At 33.6% G+C, this 27,034-nt stretch overlaps 1 protein-coding gene across 2 annotated transcripts in view; it reads right to left on the reverse strand.

The window, feature by feature from the left end:
• The window catches only part of SULF1 (sulfatase 1), a 205,112-nt gene that overhangs the window by 38,100 nt on the left and 139,978 nt on the right, over positions 1–27,034 (reverse strand). For both annotated transcript variants that reach the window (XM_051970069.1, XM_051970068.1), the window contains exons 8-12: positions 11,440–11,590; positions 8,685–8,860; positions 6,761–6,889; positions 6,436–6,492; positions 5,448–5,577 (exon numbers count right to left, since the gene is read on the reverse strand). In XM_051970069.1, the coding sequence (XP_051826029.1) occupies positions 5,448–5,577; positions 6,436–6,492; positions 6,761–6,889; positions 8,685–8,860; positions 11,440–11,590 (643 nt within the window). The remainder of the gene's footprint in view (positions 1–5,447; positions 5,578–6,435; positions 6,493–6,760; positions 6,890–8,684; positions 8,861–11,439; positions 11,591–27,034) is intronic.

A 27,034-nucleotide genomic window follows, 5' to 3' on the forward strand; every position in this document is an offset into this window, starting at 1 on the left:
GTGGCTTTTGATGGTTCCTTCCAACTCTAAATTTATGCTCCCATAAGCAGGAATCTATTTTTAAGGCTCATTTTGTTATTAGCTATTTAGATGACCTTGAACTAGTTACCTCTCCTCATCTACAAGGTAAAGATCAAATAATTTTAAAAATCCTTCCCAGCTTTGACATTATTATACTGAAAAGGGATTTGTGCTACAAAATGAGCTTTTCTATGTATATATAAGTGCTAAAAAAAAAAGTTCACTGTCCTATTGTGACTGATTGATAGGAATTCAAACCCAGAAGCCTCCAAGGTAGATTAAGGATTATAGAGGTGATACAAACACACATATACATATTGTCTGAACTACTCTTCCTGTCCCATTGCTTCTGTGTTATTGAAACAGTCTGGGATCAGTGCCAAGTACCTCAGGATTTCTAGCACATTTTAATTCTCTATAGGTTTTTTTTCAAGAATGAAAATGACAGGTAGGGTGGTGTAGATAACATGATATGGCTTCCTGTCTACTAAACAGCCCCCAGGTGGCCAGGCATGAGGGGACCTATATTAATGAGTCATGGGATTATCCCTTATGGGATTAACAGGGAAAAGAATGGTGCTGTCAATTTCTCCTCCATACAAGAGCAAGTACCAACAAGGAGATTGGAGGTGACTGAGTTGCCGCCAATAACATGTCCTTTGCATGAAGGCAGTATGTTAGGAGGAGGAGTGGAAACAAGACATAAACCAGCTGTAAACACAGAAGCCAAGTGAATAAACCCATGGAAGTCCCCAGTCAAAGCTTATCCTTGAAATAGAATAATATGTGGCTACCTCAGAAAAGATGTTCTCTTAAAATTCGGTTACCAGGATAGAGTATTATTATAAATCACAAAAGAAAATTTCTTACAAAACTGAATGGTAGGATAGGGTCTATGTCTTAGGTTTTAAATGCAACCTCAGCTAAGACTAGAGTGCTGCTGGCAAATTTATTGAAGTTCTGGATAGTTTCTGACCCCACACGACTGGTTGAGCAATGACTTAGTAGAGGCAGTGGTTAGATCAACAACAGCAACTCCTTACAGAGATTTCTGCAGCTCTGATGTAACTATAGGCTGGAGGCAATTTGAGTATATTCTTCAGTTTATTCTAAAGCATAAACCTGATCCATTTTAGAAATCCTGTAAGGATAACCTTCATGCAATCCCCTTTGTTGCACAGAGTTAGTATTCTACAAAGGCAACATCGATAAGGCTTTACTACTTCCACTGAAATTGAATTTGGACCAATCTATGATGAAATAAAGTAAGCAGAGGGAAATTTTTTATCAAGAATAAATTAAAGCATTTTATAGGATAAAAATAAGAGTAGAAAGAAATTACAAAAGAGCAAAATAAATTTTACAACACAGTTAACATTCAGCTGGCTAGTGGGAAGGTGATGGCAGAGCACTACTGTTTGGTTTAAAAGCACAGCTGGGCTTTAGAGTACATATTAAAATTTCAGCACCAGGCATATGGAGACATTTTCAGAATTACATGCTGGAATATAGGTACTATACCTTGTTTCCAAATGATGATAATGCTTACCACTTAGTGCACTAAAATAGTAACGAGAACATGAATTTGCATGAGATGTATTTAACATAGCACATAACAGACTCCTGAATAACAGTAAATTACTATTCTTGCAGAAATTGGCTCATAAAACAAAATTTCTAATGTTTGGTACTGAGAACACTTAAAGTTGAGTGTTAAGTGATTTCTTTAAAGAGTAGTCTTGCTAGAGATTTTTAGAAACTAAAAATATTAGGGTCTTATTATTTTAATTAGATTAATAATAGGAGGGGCATCTTTTCTCTCCAAAGAGGGGATACCTATTAAGGGAAAATGAGCTCTAATCTTGGTTCTATCATGATGTAGTTACATGTTGTTAGGCAGATACTTTTGAGTTTTTTAATCCATGAAATGATGTTTGGAATGGGATATTTAAGATTCCTCTCAAAAACTATTAATTACCAAGAGGAATATCTGAAGATCTCAAACTCAAAGCATTGACTAGGTCAAAGCCTTCATCTAAATTACCTGAAAATTAAGATGTATGGTCGAACCGAATTCTATGAGTTTCCCTTCCCTTTCAAGCCCAAGGGGATCTATTTCAGTTGCAGAACTTTAAATGACTTCAAAGAAAGCCAGTCGTGTGTGCAAGAGGCATGTAATCATAGAGAGCAGGATAGAAATACAGTTGATTATTTATGTATATTCAGTAAGAGAAATAACTCACAACAAGTATGCAATAAATGTAGCCATTTTCATGGGGGTCAAATTGCATACTTATTGACACTGGTTCCCTTATGTTCTTAACTGCTGCTGTTTTTGGTGGTGTATGATGGGGCAAGATAGTTGAAAAGACATAGTTGATCTAGAGTTCTTTTACCTTCATAATAATGTAGTGAAACTCTTGTAAAAATATTTCTGACACTTGCAGGCATTATCATTTGAGTGTGTTAGCTTTTCAGCCTTGGAATATGGATCGGGCTTGGTGGAAATAAAGATTAATTCTGATTACAACATAGCCTTTTAGCCAGTGAAACTTGATGATCATTTCTCATCTTGCTAGAATTTAATGTAGTGTTTAACCTATATCAGATTGATTACTGTCTTGGGGAGAGAGAAGGGAGAAAGAGGAAGAAAAATTTGGAACACAAGGTTTTGCAAAGGTGAATGTTGAAAACTATTTTTGCATGTATTTTGAAAAATAAAATACTATGAAAAAAGAAAATAAAGAATAAAATGTATGGAAGCTTCTTGGTGATAGAGATGTGTTCCTTTTGTAACTGTAAACCCAGAACCCAGTAAACATAGTGGACAATTGCAAAAACTTATTAAAGTAATACTTGGTTAGAGTAGCTCCATGCCAATTCCTCATGGGGATACTTATTTCATTGGTTTTTTTTGCTATTCTGATGATCTGAGTACTCTTGATTCAATGATAAGATGTATTTCAATAATATTGCTCTTTTCCTAAGGACAGCATGGAAGAGAAATAGCACACTGATCTTGAAGTCAGTAGGACTATGTCAAAATTCTGCCTTGGACACTTTATTAAATGTGATTTTGTGAAATTTCTTAAACTCTTAGGGCTTCAAGAAATTCTCTTAAGATTGAAAATTGCAGAGCAGTTACTAGTCTATTTTGGTAAGTGAGGATTTTCTCACCATCACTTTCCTATATCAGTGAAATTACAGATTCAAATCATTCACAAGTACAATCTTTTTCATGTATTCTCTGGAAATTCGGGCACCAATGAGCATCTTCATTCCTTCCTCCTATCATTGGAAGCTACCTTTGTCAACCTCATCTCACAGAAAAATATAATGTTGCTTTTGTAATATGGTATCACTTGCCTGACATAATTATATGATTACACATAAAGTTCATATGTAATCTTTTAAATAATCTTTTAAAAAACTCAGATGTGAGTTTTACTGAAGATAATGCTATGTAAGCACATATGTTAGAATAGAAAATTCCTAATGGGGCAGCAGGTGGGGTGAGTCATATGCTTGTTAACGCCTCCCCTCCCCAATATTTCAATATACTTGGTTTACTTTGTAATCTTAAGTATTTTATTTAATCATTAAAAAAACATTATTCTGTGATTATTTAGATCTAAATAACTGGAGAAATAATATTTGCTCATGAGTTGGTGGAGCCAACATAATAGAAATGATAATATTTAAATTGATTCAAGCTATTCGGGGATTACTTTATAGATCTTTATAGAAAAAAAATGGTAATGATATTCATCTGGAGGAGCAAAAATGGGAATAAAAGGGACCTAGGAGCAGCAGATCTCAAACTATACTATAAAGAAGTAATTACCAAAACAATTTGTTACTGGTTTTAAAAAAGAGAGATCAGTTAGTAGGAAAGCTTAAATATACCATATATAAAAACAAATGAATCTAGTAGCCTATTGTTCAATGAAAACAAAGACCCCAAGTACTAGGGTAAGAATTCACTATTTCACAAATACTATTCAGAAAACTGGATGGTAGTATGGCAGATTTAGATTAACATTCAAATCTTTAAGAAGACAATGAGTAAGTAACCTGGATATAAAAGGTCACATCATAAACAAATCAGAGAAACAATGAAGAAATTACTTTTCAGGTTTATGTGCAGGAGAAGATAAATTAAACATAGAAGAGAGATTATAGAAGATAAAATGGACAATTTTCATTACAAAAATTTTAAATTTGCATAAGCAAATCCAATATGGTCAAGATTAGAATGGAAACAACTGAAAGGAGAAAATAATCTTTGCAACACCATTCTCTGAATGAAACTTCCCAAGATATATTAAAGAATTGATAAGCATAAGAGCCACACACCAATTTACAAATGGTCAAATAATATGAACAGGTAATTTTCTAAGGAAGAGATCCTTTCTAGCTAGATGAAAAATGCAACAAATTACTAATTGAAGAAATGAAAATTGAACAAAAGAGATGTCCTATCTCATACCCATCAGATTGGCAAGAGTGAGAAAAACGGAATATGATAAATGTTGGAAGGGTTGTAGCAAAATAGATGCATTGTTACTGGGGCTATGAATTGGTCCAGTCATTCTGGTAAGCATTTTGGGATAATAATATCTTGAAAGTTATGAAACTGTATATGCCCTCTCAACTAGTGATATCACTTTTAGGTCTATACTACCAAACAGTTTTTTAAAAAGTAAAGAAGCTCTTGTATATTGAAAAAAAACACATATAGTAGTTCTTTTTGTGGTGACAAAAAACTGGAAACTAAGGTTCTACCCATAAAATTGGGAATATTGAACAAAATGTGGTATATGATTGTAATGGAATATTATTGTGTTGTAAGAAATGAAGACATTTTCAGAACAATTTTGAAAGGCATTTGTGAAATAATAGAGTGAAATGCAGAGAATCAAGATAACAAATTATAACAATAAAAATATTGTAAAAACAAATAATTCTGAAAGACTTAAGAATTCTGATCCACACAATGACCAACCAAGATTCCAGAGGACTGATGCTGAAGAATGTTGCCTACCTTCTTTCAGAGAGATGATGGACTAATATGCAGAATGAAAAACACATTTTTGGATTATGGCCAATATGGGATTTTATTTTGCTTAACTATGCAATTTGTTATAAGGGTTTTAAATTTCTTTGTGTTTTTTAAATGGGGGGGATGAGGAAGAAAAAATGATTGATAATAGAAAAATTAAACAATATTTTATAAAGAAATAAAGACATAAGCCTTACCAGATTGCCAAAGGGAGTTACAAAATACAAAAAGAAACTCTGAATTAGAATTTCCTTATTTTTAAAGCTTATTTTCTTGGGGTGTGGCATGGGAGGAGGAGAGTGAGGTCTTTATTTTCCTTGCCACAAAGTACTAATGAATACAAGTGTTACTCTTTTGCACTCACCTGTCCAGGTTGTTCACAAGCTGTTTGATACCGTGCTTGTTGGCAAAGTTCTTTGACCCTCTCATATTTGGGTAAGTGATTTGACTGCTGGGCATTCTTGCTAGGTTCTTCCTTCTTACGTAGGAATTTGCTTTGATATAAAGGGACAAGCATTAGAGAAGTGGTCTTCCCCACCTTCAATGATTCCTGCCCACCCTACAACCTTACTTTTTAGCAAGAGGAAGGAACTTAAGAGAAAGCTCTCTGAAAGAGGAAGTACTGACAAATTCAGCATTTGGTGAGCTGCTTGGATGAAAACTATCAAGAATTACCAAGAAACTTTCTGGGATGGCAAAGATTCTACTACAGTCACCTTTTCCAAACAGTAACAGTTTAAAAAATCTTTATATCCCCAGTGCTTGGTTTTATAGGTTATAAAGCCAGAAAAGCTAAATGATTATTTGAATATCTTTTAGTTGTGAGAATTGATGTTATGATAAAAGGCAAAACATAGAATTGAATGGATAGAAATCAGTGTTTTTATAAATAAATCTCCATTGTATTTTGGAAATTTATTTTAGTTATCAAAAGTGTAATTTAAAGAAACAAGAAGATCTCATAGAATGGAGATGGGGCTTTGAATGCAACTGAAGAGGTAAACATGGATTTGTTTGTGTTATAAAAGTGATATGATCATTTTTGCTCAAAAGAGTTGATTCATTTTTTCCCCAATAAAATGCTATAGGTGGGAAAAAGTTCAAATCAAAGAATAGTTTGAGGCCCCATATTATAAAAATTCATTGTTGAAAATTCAGATGCAGGAAGGCTGTAATGAGGGATCCACCTTGCTTTGCTGGTCAGCGGAGAAGGATTAGAAATGATTCAACCTTGTGACTAGGAATTACAAAATCTGCAGGCTTGCTCAGTGAAAATGAAAAAAAAAAGCACCCAAGAGGTAGATTTAACCACTAAGAATGTTTTCCATCAGCACCCCAAAGCCAATAATTACCCTCTTTCCACTAGGAATGTATCACGCCAAATTTTGGTCTTTTTGTTTGTTCGAAACCTGAAAGCAAAACAATAATATTTACAGCTGGCATCTGGAAGCCTCTTTATAAGGAGTCATATTAACAGTTTATTTAAAGAAGCACCTCTCACTTCATATGGACCGTAACTGTAACTTTATAAATGTACTATTCACATACAGCTTAGAAATTCCAAGTTTGTGGTGATCCTGATGGAAAGAGCTTGTTTTGCTAGACTTTTTCTCTGTGCCATGGTGGGTTGGCTCAAGTGTACACTGAAACTGGCTGTAGGGAAGGATAATGACCCACCTGTTACCTGGTTTTTCTAGGTCCAGTAGTTTGAGGACAGACTTGCCATCAACATCAGGAGGAGTATCAAGCCCAGCAATATCCAGGATGGTGGGAGCCAGGTCAATGTTCAGCACAATCTGAGACACTCTGCAAAGGAATAGTCAGAGGAGAAATCCATTCACCTAGCCTCAAGAGGACATACAATTCAGAGTACTTTTCTACTTTTCTAAGAGCATAGAAGTAACAATATAAGTAGTTTAAGGTTTATAAAGTGTCAGACTACTAGCAGACTGAGGCCAGGGCCTGACTGAAATGCAATTGGGAAATATTTTATGAAATAAATAAAATTAATAATTTATTAATAAATTACAAGATAATATATAATATTTATATTATTTATATCATATTATTACATAATATGATATATAACATATACATTAAAATAAAAATAATGGTAATTTGCTGCTTTTTAAGTCACTATGAAGCCTCTAGAAATTAGTTTATATTTGACACCAATATTTTACATATATTTTCTCATTTGATCCTTACAATAACCATGTGAAGTCATGAAAAATTGACTTTTACCTATCCATATATTCTTTTTTTGATCTCATTGTGCCAAAGAGAGATATTTATAAACATTTATCAGTGTGATGATTGAACTCTGTAGCTATGGAACACAGCAAAGCTAACTGACCCACAAAGGGATCAGAAGTAGACATCATGGCCTCATTAATACCATTGTCTAAAGAAGCTACCAGCCTAGACAAGGTCAGACATATGGCCTTCACAGGATGTGTACTGGCTTCTCAAAATTCTTTGAGTCAAAGGTTTTTCCTGCAGATGTAAGGGTTTTTAAAAACAGAGCTGTCAGATTCCATCAAAAGATAACTAAAGGCTTTCAAAGTTGAATACTATCCTCTCCTATTCTACTTCTCAAACAGAGAGTCTAAGATTCACTTTTGAGAAAGACCAGACACATCTCCAAATTCTCAAAACACAAATCACTTAAATCCACAACCCCTAAAGAATGCAGCATGATATAGTAGCATAGACATTGGTTTTGTGTCATGAGACCTTCCAATGTCTTGTTCACTCATTCTGTCTGTGCTTGCTGTGAGATTTGGACCAGACACCTAATTTCCCTGAACTTCTTTCAGCTCTTACATGGAGTTAAACTTCTGATGTCTCCTGGTTGTCTATCAATCTAGAATAGATAATTTCATGATTTGAAAAATTAGGGGACCATATTAGATGATCTTTGGCATTCCTTTTAGCTTATTTTCTGGATAGGGAGACTGAGACAGAGATACTTTGTCTCACTCAAGTTTACATAGAATTTAAGTACATACTAGGTATTAATAAATACTTACTAATTGACAACATAAGGCCATGTCTTCTGTTTTTTATTCAGTGCTTAGTTTCATTAGACTGCTCTGTGTTGATCAAATAATTCACATTTTACTACACATACACACACATACATGTATATCAATATAAATAGATATAACTATAGACAAAGAGATATAGATATTATAACATATATGTACAAATAGATGTATTTGTGTATATGTATGTATGTAAATATGTGTGTATGTATGTGGGTCGTCTAGACTTCAAGAAATTGGAAAGAGGCTGTTATGAACTTAAATAAATGAGAGGTTGTTGCACAGTCATGAATCCTTCTTCTTTCCTTTCCCTTTTTACCTAACAGACCAAGAAGTATGAGTTCTTTTTGGTATGCAAAGATTGATTGTTAATAATGTAACCTTTTTTCTCTAAGTTATTTTGAATGTTACTGAAAAAAACAACACATTATCCTTTTCATTTAAATTATGCAATCTGAAGATAATAATGTTTCTAGATTAGAGACTTTTATTAACCAAAATCATTGAATTGCTTTTTGCACAATAGCTAGTGTCGTAAACAGAAGAATACTTACATTGATCCTGGTTCTACACTTGGTCCACGAATAAAGAAAGGAACACGGATATCAAAGTCATATGGCATGGATTTCCCCTTGACCAATCCAAACTGTCCAATATGGTATCCATGGTCTGCTGTGTAAATGATGTAGGTATTATCCAGTTCTCCAGTTTCCACAAGCATATTATATAGCTGAAATACATCACAGAGAAAAATAGAAGTGAAATGGAATGATATAACATGACATCCAGAGGATTTTATCACAATTATTCCCACTTAATCCTCCCTTAAAATTTTTTCTTCATTAAGAATTTAATAATCATTAGACAATATATGTATGCTAATATGCAAAGAAGATCACAAAAGGCAATGGTATGTGGAACTATTAACTTCTGTTATATATACTTAAATCTTTTCCTAAAACTTATCATATTACAATGCAAAGATTGTTTCTTAAAGGTTAAGTAGGGGAATGGGACAGAACTATGATTTCATTGATAGAATAGGCTCCCAAGAGGAAATACCTCTTCTTAATACACAACGGTATCTACTCTATGACTTAGAATCTTAGAGAATTGTCTAAAGATATTAAATGACTAGTGTAGGGTCTAGTGTTTGTCAGAAGCAGAATATAAACTTTGGCATTTCTAATTGGGACTTGCTCTCTAAAAGATTGATATCTTATTTTTTTGTCTTCCAATATTTCCCCCCAATTACATGTGAAAACAATTTCTAACATCATTTTAAAATTTTTTTTGAGTTCCAAATTCTCTCCCTTCCCTCCCTCTGCCCTGCAAAGGTAAGTAATTTGATAAAGCTATGTATGTGCATCATGAAAAACATATTTTCTTTTTCATCATGTTATAAAAGAAAACAAACCCAAAAAAACACTATGAAGAAAACAAAGTGAAACATAGTATGCTTCAATATACATTCAGATTCCGTCATTTCTTTCTTGAGAGGCAGACAGTTTACTTCATCATGAGTCCTCTGCAATTGTTTTAGATCACTGAATTGCTAAGTCTTTCACAATTCTTCATTGTACAATACTGATGTTACTATGTACAGTGTTCTACTGGTCCTGTTCCTTTCACTTTGCATCAGTTTCACGTAAGTTTTTTCAGGTTTTCCTGAAATCATCCTGTTTATTATTTCTTATACTACAATAGCATTCCATTATAATCATATATTTATCCAATCATTCTCTAATTAATGGACATCCCCTCAATTTCTAATTCTTTGCCACCACCAACTGCTATAGATATTTTTGTACAAAGAGGTCTTTTCCCCCTTTTTTGATCTCTTTGGCATATAGACCTAGTAGTGGTATTATTGGATCAAAGAGTATACACATTTTTATAGCCCTTGGGGAATAATTCCAAATTGCTCTCTAGAATGGTTGGATCAGTTCAAAACCAGAAGTATGTTAGTTTTCTCACATCCCTTCCAATATTATTTTTCTAGTATATTAATCAATCAGTTAGGGGTGAGGTTGTACCTCATAATTTTTTTGCTTTGCATTTCTCTAATCCATAGTAATTTAGAGTATCTTTTCATATGACTATATACAGCTTTGATTTCTTTATTTGGAAAGTCTTCCCTCATACATATTCTTTGACCATTTATCAATTGGGGAATGATGTATTCTTATAAATTTGATTAAATTCTAGATACCTGACAAATGGGGCATTTATCAAAGACACTTGATATAAAGTCTACCTTCTCCTGAGCTGTTTTCCTTATAATCTTGGTTGTACTGGTTTTGTTTGCAAAAGCACTTTAATATATCAACATTATCCATTTTACATCCTCTAATGTTGTCCCTTTTTTCAGTCATAAAGTCTTCCCTTAATCAGATATCTGTCATTAAATTATTTAATGCTTCCCAAATTTGTTCATTATATCATGCTTTATGTCTAAATCATGTACCCATGATCTTGATACATAGTATAAGTCTATACTTCAATTTCTGCCATACTGCTTTCCAGTGTCCCAGCAGATTTTGTCAAATGGTGAGTTCTGTTTCAAAAGCTTGGGTCTTTGGGTTTATCAAATATTAGGTCACTGATTATTCACTACTGTGTCCTTTGTATTTAATTTATCCACTTACCTACCACTCATATTTTAGCCAGCACCAGTTTGTTCTGATGATTACCACTTTTTAATACAGTTTGAAATATGATATAGCTAGGCCACCTAAGTTGATATTTTAATAAAATGGTTTCTTAAGCTTCTTTACATATCTATTTTACTAATTCATCTTAAGAGTTGAACTCTCTGTCTCCCTGGAGGATAAAATCACCATTTGACTGATTTGCTTGTCTTCATTAATTTCACTATATGTTCATCTGAGGCAGAGGAATCAAATAAAATAACATGTTTAAAATTTAGCCATTTTTTCAAATGTTTACATTTTCATAAATGTTAATTTTTGGCTAAGAAGAAAACTTTCTGTAACATGTCATTTTGAAGATGCATTGAGGAAACAAATTACTTTATTGTTGCTTTTATATTTACATGTTCTTCCTGTTTTTCTACAAGCTGTGACTGGCTTGGCTTCCCTCAATTCTATCTGAACCATAAATAGAAAAATATGAGGAGTGGGAAAAAATATGAGGAGGGGAGAGCCATGATGAAGATGGGAAGGTATTCACAAATCAATGTCCTGAAATGCAAGGAAAATGTGAAAAAGCAAAAAGTTTTCATGGAAAAGGCAGGTGACACTGGAGAGAAAATAGGAGGAAGCCTCCTTGTAGATTTTGTGTGCTTACCCTTTCTACAGAGTCATCAACTGACATCAGAGTCTGAAGCCTTTTCCGCTGCAAAACATTTGTAAATTCCATGTGGATGGGCAGCATGGGTCCTGTGTACTGCATAATCCAATGCTTATCCATATTTGGTGCATAGTTGTAACTGGGAGTACTGAAAATAGCCAGGAAGGAGTCTTAGTGTATTTTTATACTTAGTCACTTACAGAAACTCAGTAATAAGAGTCATGAAATAATCTTTCATGGGAAGCAATTAAAACATCACTAACACATAATTTTTTTTCTCTCCAGACTATGTCTTCTTTGCTTACAGGAATTGACAAATTACATTGAAAAGTGCAGTAGGAAGTCTACTCTGATTCCTCTGGACTGAAGAACTCTTTCCCTTCTTGGATCTCTTATAGCACTAAAAACACATTCTGCCTATCCTTTCTTTCCTATTACTCTACCAAGTCCTAGAGGGTAGGAAACATGTCTTATCTTAAATCCTAATTTCCCTAGGCTATGCATAGAGTTTAGTTCTTTTTATTTTATTTTTTAGGTTATAGATGTACAATCATATTTTATATATTTCCAAATGAGTCATGTTAGGAGAGAAAAACATATAAGGGAAAAACTATTAGAAATAAAAAAAGAAGGAAAAAAGGTAAAAATAGTGTGCATTGATCTGCATTCAGTTTGCATAGGTCTCTCTCTTGAAGCAGATGGTGCTTTCCATCTAAAGTTTATTAGGATTGCCTTGAATCAGTAAATTGCTGAGAAGAACCAAATCTATGATAGTTTGTCATCCCATAATCTTTTTGTTGCTATGTATAATGTTTTTCTGGTTCTAATTGCTTCACTCAGCATTTCATATAAATCTTTCCAGACATTTCTAAAATCAGCCTGTTCATCATTTTAAAATAGAACAATAATAGTCTATTACTTTAATATACCATACTTTATTCATCCACTCCCTAATTGATGGGCATCTAATATTTTCCAATTCTTTGCTACCTCAAAAATCTTAATTTCTTTTTGTGATAAAAGTGAATTTGAAATCATTGTCATCTGAAACATCATTGAAATCTCTGGAATGATTTCAATTTAAACTTTTAAATAAAGACTCGCAACTGACATGCTCTCATTTTAAAAGACAAGTCTTTTAATGTTCTCTATGATCTCGCTAGAACTTACCTTTTTAGCCTGATTTAATAGGTTTACATTTTACATGCTCTGCATTGTAGTCAAACTGATGCTTAGCCTTTCCTGATGTCATCTCACTCTCTCCTCCCTGTCTATGTACAGGTTATCTGAGTTGAATGAACTCCCTTCACATCCCTGCTGAAATGCTTCTTTTCCTTGAAGTCTTAGCTCAGAAGATACCTCTTCCAAGGTGTTTGTAGGGATATCTCTTTAAAGCTTCATGAACCTCTCACTTCTTTTTCACTTATCACAAAAGTTACTTGGGTAAATGTCTTAGGTCTTCTGATTAGATTGTAATTTCCTTGAGAGCAAAAGCTATGTTGTTTTTATTTCTGCAGTTCTAGTATCTAGCATGGTATATTGTAATAAATTTGATAAATGCTATTGGACTGAACTTTTATTTTGGTTTGTGAGATAAAAGATGCATTATACAGAGTGTTGTTGTTATTGTTGTTCAGTCATTTCAATCATGTCCGATTCTTCATGACCCCATTTGGGGTTTTCTTAGCAAAGATAGTGTAGTGGTTTATCATTTCCTTCTTTTAACAGCTCATTCTACACATAAGGAAACTGAAGAAAAGGGTGAAGTGACTTGCCCAGAAAGACACAATTAATAATTGTCTGAGGCCAGATTTGAATTCAGGTCTTGTTGCCTCCAAGCTGCTCATTATACACAATAACATGAATACAATTATATTTATGCTCAATGTCTATAATGAAGAAATCAATGTTTTCCATAGCAATATGAAATCATATTATATTTGATTCCTTATTAGAAAGTTAAATATCCCATTTTCTACAGGACTCCTTTGCCAACCCCTCTAATTAAAATGCCTTTTCTCTATTAATTGTTTCCTATTTATTCATATAAATATAAATATGTCTATGTATTTTGTATATTTGTTGTCTCTCATTAGATTGAGAGATCCTTGAAAACAAGGACTCTTTTTTGCCTTTCTTTGTACCCGCAATGCTTAGCATAGTACCTGGCATTTAGTAGGTACTTAAATGTTCATTGATTGATTAATTAAATTATGTTTCCATAAATACTTGCTGTAACATGGATAAATTATTACTTTTAACATATGATTTCTTTAAATTTATTCCATTTCTTAAGTGCTATATTTCTATTGTATACAGAGAGACTTCATTTTTCAAGTAAGTTATATCACAGTTAACTAAAATCCTGCTTGCTAAAGAGCATCATGGGGGAAAAGGCAAATCTTACAGCCCCAAAGACCTAATTAGAAGTTCTGATTCTGATACATACTGGATATGTGACTATAGACAAGTTACATAAACTTTCAATTCTCTCTAAAGCTATAAATTAGCATGGGGGAAAGGGTTCTGGATTTGTTATTGGAGACCTTGGTTCAAATTTCAACTCTGCCTTTACTAGCTGTGTGACTTTGGACCTCAGTTTCTTCATTATATATTTTGTATGTACATACACACACACATACACACATTCACACACACTCATAATGAGGGCATTTAGTTTCTAAGGTTCCCCTACATCTATGATTCTATGAAATGTTTGCTAAGTTTCAATGTGAATTACACCTATGCATTTTGCACAATGTTTCTGGCAGTTATTATATGTTAATCCTGCATTTCCCTACTGATTTTAAATTATGTCAAAATTGGAACTGTACATTATTTTTCACCTAGATTACCCAAGTGTTAGAGATATATCTAGATGCACAATGGAAGTAAATCTTACCAAGGGTCAACATATTACTATTGAGTTAAAATACAGCTATGCAAAGAACTTCTTGATCAGAATGAATATCAAAATCCTGGGCGAGTAATAAAGAAAACGGATAGCTAATTGCTGCCTACCCTGAAAAGATCATAGCTAGGATAACTTTTAGGTTTTATTTGTAAGTCCACTTGAATATAATCCAATAATATTATTCAAGAGATTATTATTCCAAATAACAAATTATTCATTTTAGGTTGAGTATGTTCAGATATTTCCAAATGAATTACAGACCTCACATATAAAATTTATCCTATAATGGCCCAATTCTAGTGTGTTTTTTTTTTCCCAAGAGACACCTAAGCCTAAGATAGTATGATTATCTGAGACCCCTTAGAGCTACAATTACAGCAATGAAGAATTTTGAAAGGAAACAAGTCATGTAAATACAACATTTTTATCTTTTCCTCTTCCTCTTTTTCCTACTCTTCCCCTTCTTTACAGGAGATCTGGGGAAAAGCTTTTTGCCCACTTCTATAGCAGATCCTGCTCCAGACAGCAGAAAAGTTCATCCCTGATTCTCCATTCTACTATATTCATATCCCATTTTTCTGTCAGTGAGTAAATATTGTTCTTGAATATAGATGAAAATATCAGCAGAGAAAGTTCATAAACTGGCTCAAATTACAACATGGCACTTATCACACAAATAACAATATCTTCAACAAGGTTAGATCCCAAGTATCCCAAAGTCTTAAACTATAATCTATCTTAGAAATTTCCTGGGCACTCTGTATTATGGCAAAAATCACTAGTGGAAATTTTTAGACAATATTTTCCTATATTGTTGAGGGGGGAATTACAGAACACATTTTCTTCTACTGTCCAGTAAGTGGATGACTCATACTGAATGGTTCCCATGAACAAAGTATGAAGGAATCTTTCCAGATCCAAAAACTGACTTGTTTTCCACCGGCCTGATCAGGGCCACTGAATTTCAAGAACAGATGAAACAGCAAAGGCTCTTTAAGTTAATATTAAGATTTCATGACTTTTATTTAAGTAATAAAGTCTTCTTGTTTATTAAAAACCAAGATTAGGATGGGCTGCAGCATAAGAAGAAAGAGAACTGGTTTAAATTCAGAAGGCTTGGTTTCTAATTTTAAGCCTATCTCTTACTGTCCACATGACTTAGGGTAAATTGCCCTCTTCAGGCTCAGCTATTTTAGCTATAAAGTGTGTAGGTTGTATGAGTGGGTTGTACTAACTGACCTCTGTGGTCTCTTGGTGAGCTAATTCCTATGATCCTACTATTCTCAGGTTGGGTATGTAAGAACATAAAATGTTCCTTCTCCTGGAAAGGGGGTTACGATGCATTCCTTGGGATGTTTTGTAATTAGAAAAATGAGAAATCTCTTTCACTGTTAACAGGTTTTCAAATTGTTTACTGATCCATAATTTTAAAAAGGGTGTTGCTGTACCAGAATAACTTTACCATGTTTATTTTTAATATTCAAATATTCTCTTACTTATTTAATGGCAAAAAACTTTAAATTAAAAATTAATTGGTTAATTTTTTAAAATCACAAAACCAGTTTCACATGATTAAAATTTTATAGTAGGAATCAACTGTGAACTCATAATGGGTTAATGATATTGACACCAAATATACTAATGTGTTTTGCATTATTCAGTCTCATTTGGTAAAATAGGTAAGATTATTGTGAGCTTCATTTAAAAAATTTTTTTTAATTTTAGAGACAATCAGGATTAAGTGACTAGCCCTGGGTCATACAACTATTGAGAGTCAGAGGTCAATTTTGAATTCTGATCTTTCTGACTCCAGGGTCCATGTTCTATATCCACTGTGCTGCCTAGCTGCTCTGTGAGCTTCATTTTTGTAAATTGGGATCCCATATTTGGGAACAGATTATGTTTCATTTAATTTTATGTGGGAATTCATAAAAATACAAGGTATATTGCCAAAATCATTTCTTTTCTTTCCTTTTTTCTTCCCTCCCTTCCTCAACCCTCTCCTCTCCTCTCCTTTCCTTTTCTCTCCTCTTCTCTTTTCTCTTCTCTCCTTTTCTCTCTTTTCCTTTCCCTTCCCTTTTATAGTATGACTTTGTTCTCCAAAGAAGAATTCTTACAGAGGAATCTGAAGCATAAGGTAGAAAAGTCAGTAAAGGAGAATGCAGCTTTATTTTTCTGGAAAAAGACAGAAGACTAATCTCATGAACCATCGGTTTTCTTTAGAGATCTTAGACAGGTTGACTAGTCATTTAAAAATTTATAAACTTTCATCCTTGTAGATCATCAAAAATGTAGCCTCTAAGATAGTATTTTAACACATGGCCTCCTGCCCTCTGGCTTTAACTGATATTTTCTTTTTTTAGACTAAACAAAATTCTTGTTTGCAATTCCCTAAGGCATGTAAGTATCAGATAAACAACTATATTATTAAAGGCTAAAGGAAAAGATACATTTAAAAAAAAACCACTTAAGTGACATAGGCTATGAAAAATCCACATTTATGTGAAAGTGAAAGAAACCAGAAATCTCTCAGGTCATTGGTCCTTCTTCCCTATCACCCAAAGACGGAGAGTTGGACCTATTTCCAATGAAGCTCTGGTAGCTAATTCTGAGGTAATCCTCTGTATGAGTCACCATCAGTCCTTCTTTATTAACATTTAATATGGTTATATGTATCACCTCCTTGTTATTACTTCTCTGAAGCTAAGAGAAAAAAAAGGGGGGAAGTGTTCTCACTTTTCTATTCTTTCTATCTCAAGCATCCTCTATTTTGGTCAAGTTAGAATCTGTTGAGAATCAGATAACAATGTCAGTCTTTTCTCTGAGGACTATGCACCCACTAGGGGGTAGTCAATTGCCTTATTGTTCGAAAATCAAATCTATATCATGGTAACTAGTGGCTGCCATATAGGTAAATAGGGATAATTTCCAAAATATTAAAGGCATCCAAATTTATGTCATTTTTTTTTTAAAGAATGGGGTGGTGGTGGCAAGATTTCCTTTTAATCTTCTTTCTCCATCCCTATTTTATGATTTTAATACCCTTTACTCTTATGTCCTCAGGGATAAAGCATTTGATCTTCCCATTCGCCTACTGACCTTAGGGCATATGCTATTATTTAAATGGTTTGTGACTAAGGCTGGCAAATGTAATCTGTTATATGCATCAATCATGCTAAAGGATTTACTCCTGACCTGAGTTATAATTTGGAGAAGTTACTCAGGCATCTCTAAAATATCTCTGGTAATTTTTGGAAGAGACTCTCTAGAATCGAGAATAAACTAAACTTTCCTGTCCTTCTTGAGGAGATTTCAGAATGACCATTTTATCTGGTTTCCAAGGCTAGAAATGGCATAGACATATAATTATTTCTTTGCTCCTAATAACAGAAGTTAGATTTGAATTCATGGTTTCTGATGTTAGACCTAGGGTTCTATCTACATGCTATCTTCCCTCTCATACAAGTCCTAAAATTTACTCTCATCTACATTAAACTTGAATATAACTACTTTGGGTTCCATTTGAAAATTTCCTACCAACCACTAAATAAATATTTGTTCTAAGTATTAAATCAAACCAGATTGTCAAAGACAGTGGTGTCAGACTCATATAGAGATGGATCACTAATCCATATGTCAAGATCCCTGTGAGCTGCATATTGACTTAGTTTCAAAATGTAATATTATTTATGTTTTATTGTGTTTTTATTTATTTTGTTAAATATTTCCCAATTACATTTTAAGCTGGTTCAGGCAATACTGGGGAGTCTTGTACTCCCACAGTATGTTTAACACATCTATGGCTCTTATAGAATTTGTTGGAGATAGGGTAGGTAGACAACAGAACTGGCTTTTTACTTTTTCCAAAACCAGTAGCAACAACAAAAGGGTGGAATGGGGCCCAATTTTGATTTTTGGAACTCAAGTGGGTTTAGTTTTAAAAAATCTCCCTGAAGCATATTATTCATATAGTTTCTATTCTGGTAATAACTTCTGTTATCTCTCCAGATAAGGTATATTTACTAAGTATAAGGTAGCTGAACTGCATTTCTTCTAAAAGAAAGTATAGTTTAATGATTTTTCCAATGTATTCCATTTTTCTTTTTTCAGCACTGAGTTTCTGGATTTATTACCCAGTTCACTGCATCATTAGATTGTGAGTTCCTTGAGGGCAGGAAGTGTCTTTTTGGCTCTTTTGTATTACCAGTGCTTAGCACAGCTCTTGGAATAACTAGATGGTACAGCGTAAAAAGTTGTAATTTGGAATTTAGAAGACTCATCTTCATGAGTTCAAATCCAACTCAGACACTTATTAGCCTTGTGACACTGGGCAGGTCACTTCACCCTGTTTGTCTCAATTTCCTCATCTGTAAAATGAGCTGGAGAAGGCAATGGTAAATCACGCCAGTATCTTTGCCAAGAAGACCCTAAATGGGGTTATAAAGAATTAAACATGAGTGATATAAAAGAAAAACAACAAACACAGTTCCTGGCACATAGTAGGTACTTAATAAATGCTTATTGACTCGAATGGTAAAATCACTTAAGTCCTTTAGTTTATCCTTTTCTATGTATCTAATTTTCTTTGAAAATAATATTTTCTTTTTAATATGTTTTATTTTGCTGACATGCCTTGAGGTATTTAAAAATCACAGATTCAATCATTAGAGAATCGGAGCTGACAGACATCTCAGCAGCCCAATCCAACACATAATAGGATAAGAATCCTCTATAAGACACCTGGTCATCTAGTGTTGGATGGGAGCGATGCCTATAGACCTAATAATGAGACCTTTTATCTTGGCAGGCAGAGACCCATGGAGAGTAATCAATTCCACCTAAGTGATAGTTTCAACAGAATCTTGGTTTACAGTATATAACACAGACACACAGACACACAGACACACAGACACACAGACACACACACACACACACACACACACTTTATATATATATTTCAGCTGAGGCAATTGGGGTTAAGTGACTTGCTCAGGATCACACAGCCAAGAAGTGTTAAGTGCCTGAGATCAAATTTGAACTCAGGTCCTCCTGACTTCAGGGCTGGTGCTCTATCCACTGCACCCATTAGCTGCCCTTTTAAGTTCTATATTAAAACCATACCAAGTGTCGCTAGGAATTTGTAGTTTTTTTTTTTTTTAACCAACCCACACACTTTGTTATCATTATATTAATATTCAATGTTTTTCTAGCATTTTATATTTGGAAATTATTTTTAACCATTTGTTCAGCCTCAATGAACAATAAGCCGTAACAGTTTCAGGATCATGGTAATATCAACGTTATTTGAAAAAGTCATTTCTCAGGTCATAGAATGAGACAGTGATACTCAACAGGGATAAAAATTGTCTTCTATGTGAGTTTTCACTAACACTGAACTGATTTCACTGAGAATATTTTTTCCTTCTCCAACTAAAATATAGTCACATAGCACTCATCAAGTTTAGATATAGGGAAAAAGCATGTAAAATATGTTTTCCTACAAATTTCCTAAATTAGCTTGCAATTATCAGCTAAAAGATTACACACACACTCACTCATATTTTAACTAGTCTTGTGCCTGAAATTGAAGTAGCATAGAAAAAATGTTGGGAATTTATTCCTTGATCTCTTATTTTCCTATTTTATTTAGACAACTTCTTTGGGACTCAGTTTCTTCATCTGGAGAAAGATAAGCTCAGACTAGATTATCATTAATGCTCCTTTCACTCCTAATTCCATGAGTTTAATAATGACAGGATGTATTTTAAAAAATGATACTGTCATAAAATAATAGTTGATGGGATTACCTTAATATATATTGTTTACATGGAAAATTTCAGTTTAACTAACTTAACGATCAATAAACATTTATTATTCTCAAAAGCATTTTCATTCTTGTATTTTTGGAGGAATTGTAATGATATATCATAAGATTGGGATAGGATAATTATTTATTTTAGAACATTTCGCCTTGAGGAAACTCTGTCAATATAGGATGGAATCTACCACTGATAGTCTTAGAGAGATATCCAGAGATCTGAGATGTTAAATGACTTGTCCAAGATCATATGAGTCACTATGCATCAGAGGCAGAATTTGAACCCAGCGCTTCTTGGCAGGAAGGCTTTTTCTTTACTCACCATGCCCCACTGCCTCTATATCTAAAACAAATTCTTATAAAAATGAAAACATTGTTCAGTATTATTTCTATGGGAGGAAGAATGTATTTAAAAAAAACTTTGTTCCTTATACTATATTAGTTTCCTATTTTATGGATGAACTTTCTCTAACATACTGTTTTTTTTTTTTAAATTATAAGGCAATTGGGGTTAAATGGTGTGTCCAGCAACCCACAGCTATAAAGTAGTAAGTGTCTAAGGCCAGATTTGAAATCAGTTCCTCTTGATTCCAAGCCCTGAACTCTATCCACTGTACCATGTAGCTGTCCCTACACTATGCTTTTAAAGCCACACCAATTTAAGATGATTCTTGTATTTTAGAGGAGAAGTATTGGTATTATGAAGTCTTATGTTTTTCTTCAGTTAAAGTTGTGTAAACATGTGAGATGATGGAAAAAACGAAGACAACTTTCTTAATAAATAAAAAGATGTAAATTAAAACAATTTTGAGGTGACACTTCATATCCAACTTGGTAACAAAAACTATTTGCAGTTAAGATATATAAAATGTAATGCTGGCTATGTCATGGAGAAATAGGTATACATTCTTTTTGGTGAAATTGCAAACTAGTAGAATTGTTTTTTAGAACAGTATAGAATTACACAGTAAAATTACAAAAACAATAATAGTAAGCTTTGATCTGATAATCCCACTAATAAAAATATACCCTGGAAGTGTAATAGAAAACAAAAAAAGGAATGATCTTTTTCAAAGATTTTGATGATGGCATTATTTGTCATTGCCAAATACCTGAAGCAACTTATATGTTTAATAATAGGGGAATTGTTAAATAAACTGTGCTTCATAAACCCATTACAACACAATTAGAATGGACAATATGGGAGAAGTAAAAGAAATCTGGAATAATTTTTATTAAATGATATGAAGAAAAAAAGTATCTGAAAAAACTACCCACTATGATGTTAAAAAGGAAAAGTGAAAGGCAATGAATGGATAAAGAAATCTCTTGGAGATGTACAGGAATATCTGAAAATTTGCTGTCATATCTCATGCCTTGAAAAATCATTTATTTAAATGCAAATAGTTCCTATGTAAATTTAATTGCCTGTATTGCTCTCTCATATTAAATTTATAATAGCTGGTTTAAAAAGGAAGGAATGGAATAGGAAGGAAGGATCAAATCAAATCAAAATAAAATTTGAGAGGAAATTTCTCATGAAGGAGCATATACAGAGTGGTCTAGAAATTAAATTATCTTCCATTTTCTTATTCTACTTAACAGCAGGTACATTTCATATAATAAATATGTCTTCAATAAAGGCTTGTTGATTTGAATTGAAGTAAACAGATAGAATTCAATTATAGAACTGCTCTTAAGAGACAAGAGTTCAAAACTCAGATTAGAGAGAGGGACATGACTGTGGAGATGGGAGACAATTTTCCACCAATTCAGTTGTTCCAATCAGAATAACTGAGTCTAGGATTTAGCAAGGGACTTTATGCAGATGGGATGGCAAAATTCTTTGAGCCAGCAGCAACTGACGGAGGGTTTCTCCTATTGCTGAAATTCTACACTATATAGGAAGCCATGTGCCATTGAACTGCTTTGTTAAACAGTCCTCCTGTCATATGTGACTGATAATCTCTTCTAATTCTTAATCTGTAGGCATAACCTCTAATCTCAGTTTGTAAAGCCAACAAGCTGATATTGAACTGGTTTCCTTCCTTTGTTGGGGGAAAACCCTAAAGAAATCTGATATAATGGCTACATTGCAAGAAGGTCAGATGGCTATAACCTAAGGCTAGATAAAAGGGATCCAAATGGTGCTTGGCCACCAAGGAAGAAAAACCTGAGGGGAAATTATTCATATTACATCTCTCTAGTCCCCAATACGTGGATTCAATAGCTTCTTGCTCTGTTTTATTAGGGTCTTCCAGATATTTCTGTGAGACACTTAACTTCTTCCATCCCTTTGCTTGAAAGTGCTATTTGGGTTTTTGCTGCAGAAACCAGCTATTCAGTAGCTTCACACACCACTATTGGCATTTTGTCTTCAATTTGTCTCACTTCTTTTGTATGCTGACTGAACTCTGAACCTGAGCAGTCACTCACTGGAACAACAAACTCACTCTGACCCTCTCTGGCCCTTTCCTTTGGGGGAGCACGGGAAACTTCAACAACAAAGATGCCAGGAATTCTGGACTGCTGAGACAGACAGGGAGACAGAACTACCAGCCAAGTGTGAGTTCCTTAAAAAGCCTAAGGCTAAGCAGCAAATGGAGCCGGATTAAACATTTACACTAATTCAAATTTTCTCCACATCCTGAAGTTTCCTATATTTATACAAACTCAAAGTCCTCAGATTCTGCACCTGGGATTATAGCATAAACTGGATTGATGCTTATTCTGTCTAAACTTCATATTGACTAGAATGTAGCAGCTGTGTTTTTTTGCATTCTATCTCTGTTACACTGGTCCATTTTGCCATCTCATTTTCCTCCCAAAGAGAAACAGACTGTAGCCTATAGATGCAGTGAATGAAATTATATAGTGAACTCTACTTTAAAATATCTCTAGTTAGTAGTTTGTACCCATAATGAATGAAGGTAGGAAAAAAAATCTTCTTGTTGCAGTAATATGTATATGCTGGTGTTATGAAGATGCTCTCCTTCAGGACCTTAAATATAAATCTGGAAGGATGCGAAGAAGTGATTTTGTCCAGTCCTCACAGTTTACATATAGAGAATTAAATTGACTTGGACAAGGTATTAAATGACTTGGACAAGGATCAGAGGTGGGGACTGAACAAAACTCATTGCTTTGACCACTCTCCCATTCCTGATTGCTATTAGTAGATGCGAAGTTTGATGGGGCATTTGAGGTCTCTACAAGAATCAACTTAATGACTATGACTTTACAAGATCAATTTTGGAAGCACTGCTTAGTTGACTTCTCCTGTGTTCAAGTCCTCTCGATTCAGATAGCATAATACAGAAGAGAAATGTCAGGTTTGAAATTAGTGGTCCTGGGTTCCAGTTCTTAATCTACTACTTACCGCCTGTGCCCTAGGTAAGTCATTTTACCTCTTTAGGGCTCAGTCTCATCATATTTAAATGAGGGGTTTTAGATCGAAGACTTCTCTATCTCTAAACATCACAATTTGTGTCTTCCCTAGCCCCTTCAGACTCTGAAGAATCTTCCTAATATATGGCATCTGACCATAATGTTTTTTTGTTTTTGTTGTTGTTGTTTGTGCAAATCAGTCTTCCTCAGTCACCAGTGATTCCATGTATAGGATAAAATATAAATTTCTTAACCCAACATTTAATTATCCCTTCATTTACTTTATTTTATACCCAAGCTAGATTACTAGGGATTTGCTGATCCACCTTTTTCTTCTGTGCATTCTTGCAGGTGATCATCTATGTTAAGAGTGTAGCTCCTTTGCCACTTGAATTACTTTTTTTTCTTTGAGATCCAGATTAGGTGTGCACCCCCCTCCCCAATGAATTTTCCTGATTTCCCTGTTTACAAGCCATCTCTTCCCTCCTCAACTTTTCCTATAGTACTTTAGACCTCTATTTTCCTCTATCACATTTTATGATGTAACATAACACTTGCTATACATGTGGTACACAAGCTACTTTCCTCCCAATAATTCTTGGAAGTATGAAATCTAAATATTATTATCCCTGTTTTCCAAAGGAAGAACTTGGGCTCTGATAAGTGTCTTGCTGAGACAGATAACTAGGAAGAATTAGAGCTGGCATTTGAACTCAGGACTCAGATCTGAAGATGGAAATTTTTGAACTATGTTGTGGTGCTCCACATGCGCTTTCATTCAACAAGAATTAACTAACATCTACTTTGGGCCAGGCTTTGTCCTAGGTGCTAGGAGTCCAGATGAAAAAGTGAGATTATAGCCTATAGATACGGTAAATTAAATTCCCTGTCCTCAACGAACTTGAATTTTATCTACTTTAGGCCCTATAGTAGACTATAAGCTCTCTATATACAATGATTATTATTTGTCACTTTTGTATTCCCAGTGCACATAGCAGGTACACAATAAATGTTATTTTCATATTGTGAAACTGAATTTTAAGTCAAGAAAATGCTTCTAAACAATTCAGAGACTGGAAATTCAGTAGAGATGTGCTTACATTTTTTTTTTTTTTTTGTATATGCAGAATTAAAAGGGGAGAGAGGGGCCAGAGAAGCTCTTGAATTGACAAGAAAACACATGAGCAGAGCAGATTCCATCAAATTTGGTCAAGTTCAATATGTATCAAAAATTAGATATTTTTATCTCAAAGGATTATTTGAAAATGAAAATTTGTCAATATACTTAAATATGCTTAACCACTACTTCAAGTTACATTTATTTATTGCATTAAATAACAAAACCTTTCAGTCATTCCTTTTCAATCTCTATCATATTCATTCTCATTCATTTGTCTTATATAGTCATAATATGTAGGATCAGAGACAAAAGAGATGTTAGGGATTTTATATTCAGTCTTTCCTTTTTACGGTTAGGAAAACTGAGATAAATTCAATGTCTGGTTGCATAAACAGTAAGTATATCCTTCCAAGGCAATAATGAAAGCCCAGGCTCATAGTTAGGAGGAGAATAACATAGGTAGGAAGAAACAGGAAATGCTGAAGAGCCTTAGAATGGGGTCCTACAGCAAAATCTATAGCCAGATGTGATATAATACTTTAGCCTGTATTGGGTAATGCTGCTTTGATGCATAATTTAATGTATAGTCTGTAGGAGTTTATAGAGTGGCCTAGAAACCCAACTAATATATAACTTCTCCACTCAAAATCAATCAATTGGATTCCAAAGAGTCTTCCCAATTTATGCCATCTGACCATGTCATTTCCCTGCTCAAAAACCATCAGTAATTACCTGGATTCTGCAGAATAAAATATAAACACCATAGACCAACCTTTAACAATTTACAATATGGATCCAAATTCTTTCTTTGTGCAATTTATAAGGCTAAATCAAACTATTAGGGATTCACTGGTCTACCCTCCCTTTGTCCATTCCTACAATTAATGAATGAGACCATTCTGGGCAGACTTATAATGCAGCTCTCTCTCATAGTAGATCCCACTTGCTGGAATCATTTTGGTATTTAATTAATTGACAAGTTCAATTAAAAGCAATAAATTACACACAGAGAAATTTCAGCAATCATATCTTTAAGGGTCTAAAAAGCCCCTAAAATTTTCCTGCAGAAGATTTAAGGATTTCTTCAATGAACAAGAAAAAATAATGATACTCTAGAAAGGTGTAAGTGGAATCTGGTATTGTCTGTTTAAAATGTCTTTACATTATTAATTAAAAATCTAAATAGAATCTAATTTCTTAGCAGCTCAAGAAATTTTCAATGATCTTAGAGTACTCTCAAAACAATTTATTTCACTTTAATCAAAACAGATATTTGCCATGTAACTCTTTGGCACACTGGATGTTGATTGCCTGAAGTTGAACAAATATTGATAAAAGAGTTGGCAGCTCCCTTTGGGTTCACTGAATTGGTGAATCCTTATTGTATACTTGCCAAAATAGGGGAATGAGTGCAAAAGTGGGCTCTTGAAAAATTATTTTTTCTTGACAAAATATTAAAGGGTTTGGAAGTAATTTTTTAAAAAATTTAAAATCATTTGAGAAAACAGGACCATTTCTAAGTTAATATTACTGTGACACAAACATACATATTTCATGATTATTATTTTTCTTCTAAAATCTGATTTGATATCATTCACTGATACACATATACAAATACATACATACCTACATTATATATTTATAAATAAGGGCCAGACTGGTAAATAATTGAATAATGGATACCTTAGCTGTTGCTAAGCTAGCTCACTTCAGAGAGGAACATTACCAAAAAGTCAGTTGCCAGATGATGAATTTTTTCAGTTACTGAAAATCGTGAAGGGTACCTATTTGATCACAGAGGAGTTCAGATTTACTTTATTGGAGGGAATACCTAAAATCAAAAAGCATTTATTAAGCATCTACTGTATATCCTATACTGTACTAAGTGTGAAGGATACAAAGAAAGGCAAAAACAAACTCATTGTTATCAAAGTGCTCACAGTTGAATGGGAGAGACATCATTCAAACAATTAAGACTAAACAAAGCACACATACAAACACATTAGAGTATGTACATACATACAAATATATATTTATCTATTTTGTTTACACAGTTGTTTGCATGTTGTCTCTCCTACATATGTAAATATATGTATATACATACATATACAAATATATACATTGAGATAGAAACATAAATATATTATGGACATATGTTGGAGTGTTATTCATGTTATTTGTCCATAATTTTTGCCAGTTGTTTCCTGATAAATACAAATACAGAAACATGTATTTCTCCACACGTTTGGGTATATATACACAATATATAATATACATATTACTTGTGCAGATATATGTATCTACATACATATATATGTATGCATGTGATTGCATGTTTTCTCTCATGTTAGAC

Source organism: Antechinus flavipes, chromosome 1, assembly GCF_016432865.1.
Source record: "Antechinus flavipes isolate AdamAnt ecotype Samford, QLD, Australia chromosome 1, AdamAnt_v2, whole genome shotgun sequence".
Classification (NCBI taxonomy): Eukaryota; Metazoa; Chordata; class Mammalia; order Dasyuromorphia; family Dasyuridae; genus Antechinus; species Antechinus flavipes.